The sequence below is a fragment of the Onychomys torridus genome, chromosome 3 (genome assembly GCF_903995425.1).
Source record: "Onychomys torridus chromosome 3, mOncTor1.1, whole genome shotgun sequence".
Classification (NCBI taxonomy): Eukaryota; Metazoa; Chordata; class Mammalia; order Rodentia; family Cricetidae; genus Onychomys; species Onychomys torridus.
The window spans coordinates 63,570,434-63,583,696 of record NC_050445.1 but is presented as its reverse complement, the minus strand read 5'-3'; the positions used below and the strand labels follow the sequence as shown (position 1 = coordinate 63,583,696).

At 38.4% G+C, this 13,263-nt stretch overlaps 1 protein-coding gene across 1 annotated transcript in view; it reads left to right on the top strand.

Moving 5' to 3' along the window:
- The first annotated feature begins 313 nt into the window (after positions 1-313).
- The window catches only part of Col1a2 (collagen type I alpha 2 chain), a 35,056-nt gene continuing 22,106 nt past the window's right edge, over positions 314-13,263 (top strand). Inside the window, exons 1-13 of the mRNA XM_036182353.1 lie at positions 314-678; positions 3,045-3,055; positions 4,331-4,366; positions 5,445-5,555; positions 6,702-6,755; positions 9,618-9,662; positions 9,824-9,877; positions 9,975-10,028; positions 10,312-10,365; positions 10,712-10,765; positions 11,227-11,280; positions 12,802-12,846; positions 13,114-13,167. Coding sequence (XP_036038246.1) covers positions 609-678; positions 3,045-3,055; positions 4,331-4,366; positions 5,445-5,555; positions 6,702-6,755; positions 9,618-9,662; positions 9,824-9,877; positions 9,975-10,028; positions 10,312-10,365; positions 10,712-10,765; positions 11,227-11,280; positions 12,802-12,846; positions 13,114-13,167 — 696 coding nt within the window. The 5' untranslated portion in view covers positions 314-608. The remainder of the gene's footprint in view (positions 679-3,044; positions 3,056-4,330; positions 4,367-5,444; positions 5,556-6,701; positions 6,756-9,617; positions 9,663-9,823; positions 9,878-9,974; positions 10,029-10,311; positions 10,366-10,711; positions 10,766-11,226; positions 11,281-12,801; positions 12,847-13,113; positions 13,168-13,263) is intronic.

Here is a 13,263-nt window from a genome sequence, read left to right as displayed (position 1 = left end):
CCTCTCGCCCAGCCCCCTCCAGGGTGCAGATGGCCACAGGGCACAAGGTGAGGCAGGACTGGACAGCTCCTGCTTTTTCATCTTAGGTCTCCAGGTCCCTTGACACCTGCCCCGCTGCCCAGAGATCTGCAAAGTGCCCACGTAGGTGTCCTAAAGTGGTTCCAAACTTGGCAAGAGCCGGAGAGGGCGGGTGGATGGGGAGGGCGGAGGTATGCAGACAGAGTCAGACTTTCCCCTCGAAAGCCTCAAAAGTGTCCACGTCCTCAAAAAGAATGGAACCAATTTAAGAAGCCCCGTGGCCACGTCCCTCCCCGCTCGGCTCCCTCCCCTGCGCCCCCACAGTCTCCTCCCAGTACTGTGGCCGGGGCCCCTGGCCCCAGCCCTCCCATTGGTGGAGACGTTTTTGGAGGCACCCACCGATCGGAGAAACTTTTGCCATATAAATAGAGCAGGTCTGGGCTTTATTATTTTAGCACCACGGCAGCAGGAGGTTTCGGCTAAGTTGGAGGGACCAGTCACGATTGCATGCCTGCGCTCGCCAGGTGATACCTCCGCTGGTGACCCAGGGGCTCTGCGACACAAGGAGTCTGCATGTCTAAGTGGTAGACATGCTCAGCTTTGTGGATACGCGGATTCTGTTGCTGCTTGCAGTAACTTCGTGCCTAGCAACATGCCAATGTAAGTGTCTTCTGCTTGTTGGGGGGAGATGAAGGAGAGAGGCTAGGTAGATGGGCACCCTGATCTGTCAAGGGGAAACTTCTCCCATTGCCATATACAGCTTGTGAGGATGCTCTCTGGCCTGTGGGGAAACGCCCGGGCGAAGAGAAACAAGGAAAGTACTTTAAAAGAATGGAAACATAGAAGGCTTGACTGCTGCCAAGAGTTGGGAAAGTTTTCCCTTAAAACCAGACAGCTGGCCTGGATCTTCAGGTTGTTGACGCTCACAAAGAGGCAAAGAATTTTGCCTCAAGATAAGACAAACACTCCTGACAGAGTGAAAGAATCAGAGGACTCCACACTTCAGTCCCCAGAACTGTGCTCATGGCCACCTTGTAAACCTTGAGGCCTAGTTTAGAAAGCCCTTTAATGTAACAATACAAAACTCACCCGTCTCCATTTTCTTGTGGGCGTCAGAGTTGATCTGGATGACGTTGATGGAGACAATGATGAAAAGGCGCCCCCTGGAGGGATAAGGTGAAAGTACAGGGACCGGGCCTTACGCTAATGGACTTTCCATTTAAAGACTCCCTTGGTCCATAGAGTGATTTACACTTCTGGGCCATATGTGGAGGTCTCAGTCAGAGTATCTGGAGAAGTGGGGTGTCTAGGCTTCTACTTTTGTCTTTTGATTAGTTAAATTAGCTTCCCAATTCATTGCATGCTCATAGAAATGGTAATTTTTAGCTAAAATCAACTCTGTTTAGTTAGCCCTCAACATGTTCCCACCAGTACTCAGACATGAAAACAGCAGATTTGGGAAATAACAACCTTGGCCTGAGATTCGAGAGCCTGGAATTCTTCCCATAAGTATCTTACTCATTTGCCGTGTGGCTTCAAACAAACCAACTGGGCCTTTTTCTAAAATGTGAGATGGAAATTAAATGTGCCAACTTCAAGATCAAAATCAGTCGGGTTTCATCTTGAAAATGGCTGCCTAATTTAATTAGACAAAGCTGTTAGCTTGATGAGGGTTGAGAGGTGTGTAACCACACCCAGCACTTCAAAAGCTAGCCCCACCCACATGCCACGTGTCTACCGTTGCCTGACTTCTGATGCATGTATGTTCCCTCCATCTGCTTTCATATACCCACCGAGGATACGAAGGAGGAATTGCATTGAACACGTTAATGTTACAAGTTAGTTTTATATGAAAACAGAGAGTAGAGGAGTGGACTCCCACAGAAAAATATAATAGACCTTGGGAAGGTGGAGATGTGATTGTCAACATACCTTCTAATCAACATCCAACCACTGTGTGGAAAAAAAGGTTGCCCAACACACATTGTTCAAAATGGTTCATAACTGAGTAATTAAAAAGCAAATCTCCAAAAGCCGTAAGGCTGTAAGGCTTCTGTTTATCAGTTCAAGCAAACTGTTCTTCCTCTGATGGACACAATAAACTAAACATATCACTTATCTAATTTAACAGTAATTCTCATCAATTGCCCATAAATGTTAATGTTGGAGGCAGTGTACCCTCCCAAACGGTGACCATTGCAACAGATGTTCTCATTCCAAATGACATACTTCTTGACCACCAAACTCAAGCAATTTTTAGGGGTGAATCATCCTGGAGCAAGTCCAACCTCAATTATAGACCACATTAATCTATAATTATTATACTGTAGGAAGGTAAATGTCTTATAGCAATTGTAGCAAGAAGGTATTTTTTTCATTGTTTTTCAAGATCTTTTCAAGTTTTCTCTTTATACAAAATGATCTTAACAAACTCGATGCACGTTAATCAAATGACCTTACCTAGTTTAAGTGAGCTACTTAAAGCAAAGATCAGATTCCTGAATCAATGTGCTTTCACGTATGCAAATTATACCTTTGGGGGAAAGGACTAAGTCACTTCAATGTTTTATGAAGAACCAACTCTGCTTTAGGGTGCATACTCTCCTAAGTGTTCTTGGATTCTTATGTATTTAAGGTGATCTAAGCCATGAATTATCTCCTCATCAATCAATTGGTGTGAGAGACAGTGATTCATCTATACCACTTCCCCCATAATTGCTGAGCATTAGAAATATCCTCTAGACACATTAATATTTCACAGCATTTATAAAACAGTAAATAATTAACCATTTAATTCAAAATATATTTACATATTAAAACTGTAAAAAAAAAAATCACCCTGCTGCTCCCTGGTATGTTTTTGAACTGAATAATTCTGAAGTCATTAGGATATTCTTGAGAAGAAATAGAAGGAGTATTTTAATCAGGTAATTCAATCTTATAAACCTGTGTATCATTTGTTAATTACTGCTACTGATAATGAAATGATATCACAACTATTTCTTATTTTCTTCTTTCCTCTACAGCTTTACGAGCGGTGAGTAAAACTATTTTCAGAAAAATATGATGCTCATACTTTGATTGTCTTGATCACAGACAGTAGTTAGTATATTTTCTAGGGAGGGACATTGGACAGTTTGGCTTCCCAAGGAAATTGTGAAGGGGTATAGTTGTCCAAATCTTTCTGGCTTCTACTGAAATACCCACCCCATTTTCCAAAGTGGGTGGCGCTACTAAGTAAGGCTGGTCTCATAAAATACCCATAGGGAGCAGAGAGTAATTGGGCCAGTTGAAGCTTGGGTTTCAGCATCAGCTACTCTGAGCACAAGATCTCACTAAGCTAAAGAGTTTCTTTCTTTCTTTTTTTGTAATTTCTTTGGATTTATTTGCAAAGAATTAGGAATAAATTTTTAGCTCATGAATTAAAATTGCAATATAATTATAAGTGTATATGTATATATCTGGTTTTGTAGATTACATTTTGTTTATTTGTAAAATTTTAAATTTTATTTCAAAAATGTTAGATTAAGATAATAGAAAGAGAATGATGTAGTGACATCTATAGATATATTTGTATATAATATCAAAATATTAATCACCTTTAATCTATGTGTATATATATATAATTCTTCCCATAAAAGTCATTTACCTTCTCTAGGGATCTGCGAGAAAGATAAGAATCTAATGTGTCTCCATAAATACCTGATATTACCAGAATGATTTACATTTGAATATGAATTATAGAAATAAAATACTTTAAGATTTTACCCATACAAATATGTATTCACTAAACTATAAAATAAAATAGTGCTAATGTTTGATGTAATAAAGTTTTGTTATCTTCCAGAAGCATCTCTAATTATATTTATGTTATATAAATTGATGATTTACCTACTACTACTAAATATTTGTTTATAGTCTGATGGGAGAATGAATATTATATTAATTATTAATAGTAAATCAAAGTTTATTTTAAATATCTGACTCTGTAAGTGTGCAGTAAAAAAATAAAACAACATGGTTGTTTTATCTATAACAATCATTTTACTAAAAATGCAATGGATAATATTGATTTGACCACTAGCCTCTACACCATTGTAGCCTCTAGTCCTCTAGTTTGGAAAAAAAATTACATACCGTTTTAACAAAAACAATGCACTGTCATCTATTGTTTTATACCAGGTCTTTTGACTGTTGTTTAATAAGATTTTAGTGAGATCAGTTTGAACAACTAATTATTTTCAAAGTAAGTTTGCCGGTTCACCGTAAATTACGTAGACATGTGTCCTTTCGCTGCTTTGTCTTCCTTCAGGGCCCCACTGGAGTTAGAGGACCACGTGGAGAAAGGGTATGTAATTTTTGAACCATTAAAGGGCTTTGACCCATATTTGAATAGCTATATATTAGAAGCAACAGAAGACTGACAATGTGTAAGAATATTATGTATTCAGATAATTATACCACCTTTTAAGTAGATAATGTCCTACAGAAGAAGTAAATGAACATTATTATATATAATCAATATCCTTTTTCAGTCAAGATTACCCTTTCATGAAAAGAAACACTATTATAGGCAGCCCAATTCTTTGTAAGCCTATCTTTCTTATTTTAATTTGACCTGCCCAATAGATGTATAATGAAAATGTATCCCCTACCACATAAATCTCTTTGTAACATGCTTTGTTTCTCTTGAAAAAAAAAAAAAAGATCTTTGTATAGATTGGAATTAATTGTGAAGCAGTCAGCAGCAACATGTTTGTCTGTCTCTATTCATACATGTACAAGCCAAGCTGCTATTCTATTTGCTAATTCTTTTCTACATTTCTTTGATATGTGTCACTACATGGTTTTGCATGGTTTGTATTATAAAACATTTTTACCAATACACAAATAACAGTATCTTGTATCTGTCATGAAATGTGGACTTACACACATTCTACTCAATATATTAGTTGTATAATTATATTAGTTAATTATCCTAACAACATGAATAGTGTTAAAACAGTGTTCCTATCCTGTGATAAAATGATCTAATCAGTTAAGCTACTCTTCACAAATCACATACTGAAACAATTGATCTTCACAAGAGTCAGAACCTAGCATCAACCTACAAAGTGTCTCTTTATACACCGTGAAACATGTGACGTTCACAGAATAAGTTCCATTAATAAATTAATATTCAGTGTCTACTCTGTGTTAGCCACTACTTGTTATCTTCACACATCAATCACTAAATGTCCTTCTAAATTAAACCCATGTTGAATGTCAATCAATGACAGATACAGCATATTATATTTTCACCCATTCACATCGACAAGTCTGAACAACTGACCTTAACATATGTGTTCTTAGGTCTCTTTTCACACACTATACAGGTTTTGACAGGGCGATTCTAACCCTGCCCTAATTCCCTTGTTTTATGACAGGGTCCAGCAGGTCCCCGAGGCAGAGATGGTGCAGACGGTCCCGATGGCCCCCCTGGCCCCCCTGGTCCCCCGGGGCCCCCTGGTCTCCCTGGTATTTTTGGTCTTACTGGGGTAAGGTTTCTTAAGTAGTTTTTAAAACTTATTTCTGACTTTAGTGTCTTGCTCTGTTAGAAAAATGTTAATTGTGAAATTTATTTTTAGCAGCCAAGGAAAAAATCTTCTACTTGGAAATTCATATATTTTATCTCATTTCTTTAGTTTCTTCACTCAAGGTTCTGCTTTGCCTGTCCTCTTTTTGAGGCCTTGTCAATTACAGGCTGGGTCTTTGTGTTCACTGAAGTTAGCTGCAGCCACCAGCACCATTATTTAATTTGGGGATTTAATATCTTTTATCAGTAAGGCACAAATGAGAGGTGTTGCATTATTAAAGAGTTTGATTAGACTGAATTACATAAGTGAAGCCTCTGATCTTAAGCAATTTCACAAACAACTGCCCAACGCTCTTTATTCTCCGTGGCTTGGAGTCTGCTGAACCAACATTCAAAGCGGTCTTAGGTTTAATTTGCTTGAAACTAATTTAAGAAAAGTACATTTCCCTTCTTCATTAATATCTTCTTCTAGCTTTATGTCTTTGACAATGGTATGAGTGCCAAATGGCCTCACGGCAGGAAGGAAAACATAGCTGCTTAATTGGTTAGCACTAGGAATCAGAATCCTGATTCTAATACCCAACTGTACGCCGGTAAAATAAGACCTTTCTCTCCCAAAGATCTTATTATGATTGCTTATCTACTGAGTGTATTAAAAAGCACCTTCCTTAATACAGCAAGCACTCCAAGGGAGATCTTTAACAGGGAAGTTATTACTGTGAACTATTTTTTAAAAGCTTAATCTTCTAAGAGGCATTTTAATTTTCCTATAACTTGAAAACTCTTTGTGTCCTTTTCTGAAACTCCAGCCGGAACAAAGAAGTGGCTTAGTGGCTTGTAGACTAAGGCAGCAGCTGCTGGTACAGCCTGTTCCCCTGAACTTTGCTTCAGTTGTGGGGGTTCTGGGGGACTGTAAAGGTTTAGGAAGCCATCCCTCCTCACCCTAGAGATGGGTGACATCGAGGAAACTCAGTACTGAGTTCTAAGTCATGTCTACCTAAAACATGGCTCTCTTTTAATGCTACCAGGAAATTTATTAAAAGCAGAATGGAAAATAGAAGTGTATGACCATTGACATATATACTTGTGTGTGTGTTTTTCCCTCCAGAACTTTGGTGCTCAGTATTCTGACAAAGGAGTTTCATCTGGCCCTGGACCAATGGTATGCTTGTGTCTTTTTATCCTAGAAGGGGAAAAAAGCTTGTATAGCAACTTGATGTTGGACTCCACAGTGATAGTTAATACTCCATAATTAGATCAAATGCAAACAACTTCCTTTTCTACACCTAGACATCAAAATTCAAGTCAAGGTTAGGAGTTTCAATTTTCTCTACAAACATGCCTCATAAAAAGGTCAGCTTTGTATGTCTAAGAAACAATCTTTGGACATATTACCATAGCTCAGGCAGATTAGTTCAATCAAAAGATGAACATGTACACGTTTTTCTGGATCTTTCCACATTCTTTAAACCGTGTAGCAGCAGTACCGAGAAGCAGGGACTGACTATGCTCCGGGAACCTGTTGGGAAGGTCCAACAAGTTCTGTTTCAACCCTTTCGTCTTGTGACTGGAGAGTCTGAGCCTTTTTACCCAAAATCACTCAGGTAGTTAAGGACAGACTGAACTTGTAGGCAAGCTGCTTGAGAGACAACATATGGCTCCTATAGTTAGTCCTTGAATAGAACACGTCCTTCATCACAAGTATTTAAGAGGTGCCCCCAACAGGTTCAGAACTACACTATTCTTAATTTACTACTGAATTGATTTACTCAGCCAGCAGCAAATGGCCTCACCCCCTGGCTCACCCTCAAGGACTCAATGATATAAGGAGTGTTTCTTTTTTTTTCCGTTCTGATGAAAATTCCTTTTCTTGTCTATTTACTAAAAACCAATATAGAAGAGAATGAGTCGAATGTAGCATTGATGTCATCAGCACACATCCTGTCTTTCTATAATGATTTATGACCTGGCTAACAATTGAAGCTTCTGCCAAACACCACTGAGATGTAATAGGGAAAAAATAGACATAATCATGAGAAATATATAATAATTTATAAGAAAGAATGAAAATGTCCGAGAAATAAAAACATTACGTTGATTAACTACATAGAATTTAATATGCAAGCACACAACTTGGTGATTCTAATTATGTTTTCCAAAGGCATTTATCTGTTAGTTATCATGGTCTTGAAAATGCAGCTTTTACCTGGGCCCTACATCTGTGCTCTATCGTCACAAGATATTCTTCTGAAGCTAATGAGCCGAAAAAAACTAATATAGTATAAGGGCAAGACAATATTTTCTGTAAATTAAAACTCTCACTTGCGAAATAATGTAGCTTTAATTGATGACTTCCAATTTCCTGATTTTCCCGGTAATTTAAAATGTTCATATCTGAAACGAAAAATGTAAGCATTCTTTTGGCTTTGTTTATATTGGACATTTGAAATGAGTTGTTTCTGCTAATGCTGAACATTACTCAGCTGTAAAGTAGAACCCATTTCTCAAGAAGAGGCAAAGTGGGAAATAGAGCAGAAGAAGATGTCATTTTGTTTTAAAAATTAAAATGGTGGACAAAAGCTGGGAGAAATCAAAATGGAATACAGATTCTCTTGTCTTTAAAGCCTCTTTCTGGCAAGAATCAAGCAAAATATTTCCCTTTAAAGTATCAGTGAAATATAATTTAAGTTTGTACATCTACACACTTCCATAGACATATGCAATCAACAGACATGTGTTTAACAAATAGAGATGATAGGCAGCAATAAAGTGTTAAAATAATTTTCCATGTTGGAAAATCAATAACTACAAAATCCCATAGGGTCCTTTTCTGAATTAATCATAGTTCATCTTACAGCCTCCACAAAATAAAATATCCTTTATGCAAATGAAGTTGTTGCAAATACAGGGAAAGATGAATAAATACAATTAAAAATTCATGATGTCAAAGAAAATTATACTTAATGGATACCTAAAAATATTTTTATTGAAAAGAGACAGCTTCTTTTTAACACTGAAGCAATTCTAAAACAAAATAAATAATTTTCATAATTAAAATAATGTGCTTCTTTAAATAAAATATGTATTGTCTCACTATAGTCATTTAATAAAGTGGATAAGCTCACTGCAGAGTCCTCGTGGTTGATATATTATAAACAAATTACTCAAAATTTGTGCAGGAGGTATTTTCAGCTGTATGAGGAATGGGTCCTACAGTTAGATGATACAATACAATACACAGGCATTGATTACTACAGAGGCAAAAGAAAACCACATTTAGCTCAAAAGCTCATAATATTCTGTTTTACTTTACATTTGTGTTCCTGAGAAAAAGGAAAACGAGCTACTGTCACTTGTGTTATGTTTTCAATATCCTATGATAGATTCTTCCAATAGGCTGCCCCAATAATAATTGATTTTTTCCTTCATCCCTCATTACATCCACTTTTGCTTGACGTTTTCATCAGTCACCAACAGCCCTGAAAGGAGCTTTACGGTTGTAATAAACCTCCTTTTAATCATTAAGAAGGACTTTTGATCCTTTTCAATTTATGCCCCTGTGGCAATAGAAGTATCAATTTCTTAACTAAGTATGACATGGAGAGATGACATAGGATGAAGGGAACTAACTGAAATGATTTGTCAGCCATTATATCTTCTGTTCTGGTGCAAAGATCAATTCACCTCACTGCCCCGAACACTCTCTGGATGCCCAGTTCCTCACAGCTTGAAGAATTATGACTTCCCCCATACAATTCTCATTGAGTCCTGAAGATTTGGTTGTTAAAAAAAGAAGTGAAGGACAAGAAAGGGTGCGGACAAAGGAAATTTGGGCTCTTAAATGCTTCCTTGGGAGGGAGAAAAAACTATGAAATAACACTAGGATGTTTTTGCTCATCTGTCCATCAAAACCAGCCAGCAGCTCAGCAGTATTGTTTCTAAATCTAGTTTTCCCAGTTCAGCTAAAGCTACTCCAAACAAGGACCTGAGTTCTCAGTGCTAACGATGTGTTTTCTCTTGGCAGGGCTTAATGGGACCCAGAGGCCCTCCTGGTGCTGTTGGAGCCCCTGTAAGTACCAAAATCTTACATAAAATATAAGGGTAAGCATTACTCTCATGAGATAGGGATGCTGCTCAATGACAAAGTACTTGTCTATCATGTGCAATCATCTGAGCTTGATTTCCTAACTTGCAAATAAATAAATAAATGTTCCTTCTCCCCTACCTTAGGGCCCTCAAGGTTTCCAAGGACCTGCTGGTGAGCCTGGCGAACCTGGTCAAACGGTGAGAACATTCTCTCCCTGTGTGGGAAAAAAAAATGTCTTTGCCGGGAGGTTTGTGAACACAATCTTCACCTCACAATGCATCTCCATTTCCTTAGGGTCCTGCAGGTTCTCGTGGTCCAGCTGGTCCTCCTGGCAAGGCTGGTGAGGATGTAAGTGTTTATTCTCAAGCTCTTCCAAAACAACTTTTAAATACTCCCATCTCAACAGAAGCATGTAAATCCAAATTAAGTTCCATGCTGAAGGCTCAATATACTTAATATGAGCCTTCCCATATGGGAAATATTACTTTAATGAAATACTAATTAACTTGCTTGTACTTGAGAGATATGATTGTTAATTAAACATGTATTTGAGCCCACAGTCTTAGGTGTACCTTTCTCTCCTCACGGTTTGCCAAGTAAAGGCTGACCCTATGCTGCTTTCACGTTTTAGGGTCACCCTGGGAAACCTGGACGACCCGGCGAGAGAGGAGTTGTTGGACCACAGGTGAGGTCATTGACAACAAATATGTAGTCCAGAGTCAGTTATAAGGGAACATGCATCTGCTGATGGCACAGATGCCACTCAACTTGTGGCATGGATTAAAGGCAAGGGAAAGAACCAAGGAAAGAATGCAGGCATTTTATTTATGCCAGTCAATCAGACTTTGAAAAGCTAAATTACGTTTTCTATGGATGCCGCCATCTTTGTGACTCCATGCTTACAACACATCAGCCTTTGATTCCAAACTTGAGCTTTGAGGAGAGAATTGATTTGGAAAGAGGAAAGCATTGTCTTTTAACTTCTAAGAAAAACCTTATTCACTTGGTTCTGAATTGTCTTTTTTTCCCAGGGTGCTCGTGGCTTCCCTGGAACTCCTGGGCTTCCTGGCTTCAAAGGCATTCGGGTGAGCACAGTCTCTTCTAAAGAAGAAAATAATGCTGATGGTTGTGGGGTGGGGGTGGAGTGGGGGTGGGAAGGACTCCGTTGTATTTACATTCCTGGGAACAGAGCCTAGTTTCCACATCTCTGAATTTTGAAACTGCTAGAAATTAAAGCAGAGCCAAAACCTGAGATTAATGCAGAAAAACTGTGTAAATTATGAATTATTTTTAAGTAGTTAGAAATATCTGAAAACCATAAAATGGTTAGGATGATAAGGATGTAGGGAAGCTTTCCAGCATCCTTCCCCGCTTACCTGCATGCAGCTGAAGTGACTGGCCCAGGGTAGTGGAACCAGCTCACTTGAGCTGCGACATTGGACTCTGTTCTAGTTTAGCAGCCACAGGATCTGTCCAGGAGACATACTAATTGCAAAGATGGAAATTACAGCATGACAGCATTTAAAAAGTGCCCATTGTCTTTCAGGGACACAATGGTCTGGATGGATTGAAGGGACAGCCTGGTGCACAGGGTGTGAAGGTAAATACTGAGTTTGGGACACTGTTTGTAAGCAGTTCCTTTAAATCTGTCATGACTATCAAAAAGGCTACTGATGTTACTGATAACAACCCGCATTTCAAAAAGTACCTTGTCTCCTCATCTATCCTCCAAATCCCTCAAGGGTAGAACACCGAGATCCTATGACAAAAGACCAATTACTAATACTTATTTAACTTAATGTTTATTTAAGTAACCAAATGAAAATTAGTGTTACTGTCTTCTTCCCCCATCTCCTTCCCTCCTCTTGCAATGTCACTCGATCTCTGTAGCCAAAACAAAGGTAAATAAACATATAATCAAGTATTAGAGCAGACTGTGCTACTTTAAAGTGTAAACCCTCCCTTGCCTTGCACTAATTAGGTATGTACATTCATGTCACAATACATTTTTCAACCTCTTTCCTCTGATTTATCTGTGCACACTCAAAAAAATTTTAATTAGGTAATTAAAGTCCCAGAAGTGTTATCTCTTGGCTTAGCCTCTTCTCTGACAGCGTTTCCAACCATAAAATGTTCTCTTTCCTATTAAGGAGATAATGTGATATTAAAGTGAATACCAATGTAATTACAAATTAATGAGTAACGAATGCTAGCGGGCCAGAGACGAACATGAACATGGAGAATCTGGTCTAGCTTCCCAGCTGCCACACAAGTGGATAAGGTCAAACCCATTCTCCCACGAGCCCGGTGCTATAGCTCAGACCACTAATCACAGCAAGGTGAAATGTTAGAGCTGAAAGGTATGTTGTAGGTGTCCTCATTTTGTGGATAGGGAAAACTGGGGTTAGAGAGAGCTGGTGACTTGCCCAGAGTCATTCGTCTAGTGGTTAGAAAGACAAACTCAAGAAACCCACTCACTCCTACAGAATGTTCTTCCCATGGAATCTTAGACCTACAGCTGGGGAGCAGCTCAGTGGGAGAGCACTTGCTTGGCATGTGCCACGCCTTGGTTTTAGTCCTTAACATCTCTTTCTAAACTAGAATATCTTGAAGAAAAGTTTGTTTTCGTCCCCCCAAATAGGAAACTACCCACCACTGCCTAGCATTCACAATCAGAACCAAATCTGATGACTCTAAAAACTGGTATGGTGCTTAGACTCTCCATCTATCTTAATGAAAATGATAACGCTGAGCATTCTAATGTCATTCAAATATCTTTGAAGAAGATAAATTTGGTTGTACAGAAAGAAAGAAAATGTATCCTTTGTCTTCTCTTTTTAAATAATATTCCTAATCTCTGGAGCTGGTTCCAAATGTATAGAATGTAAAGAGAAAATTGGAGAGGAGTACAAATAATTACAACCTTTTGCATATTCAAATAGAGCTCTTATATTTTTTTTAAAAAATCATGTGTCTGAGATCATTGAGAAACAATCTATATGTATAAAAAGATGTTTTAAAATGTATAAAAGGCTCAAACTAACATAATTGGGTAAAAATTGCACAATCTAAAAAATGGTATATATAATGAACACAGACTCAATTTTTCTTCTGCATGTAGGGTGAACCTGGTGCCCCTGGTGAAAACGGAACTCCAGGTCAAGCAGTGAGTATTGACCAGTTCATTGGAAACCCAAATGTGCACTCTTTGGATCTTGAAATGTCTTTCAAGTTTTTACTAATTACCATTTCCCTTGGCATTGTATCCTTGATATTTTTCTTACATCCCTCCGCATATTCAGCTTTTACCTGGTGTTAGAACAAGACTTGTATTTTTACTGAATTGTTGTATGTGTTAGAAACTGAGCAAAGTTACATGCTGCCTGTGACTTTTTAAGATTCTGGATTTTCCTAACAATATTTCTGCTTCTAGGGAGCCCGTGGGCTTCCTGGAGAGAGAGGAAGAGTCGGAGCCCCTGGTCCAGCTGTAAGTGGTCCAGATTTTTTCTTATTTTTAAATCTTCTTACAACACTGACTAATGTCAGTTGCTTCACACACACACACACACACACACACACACAC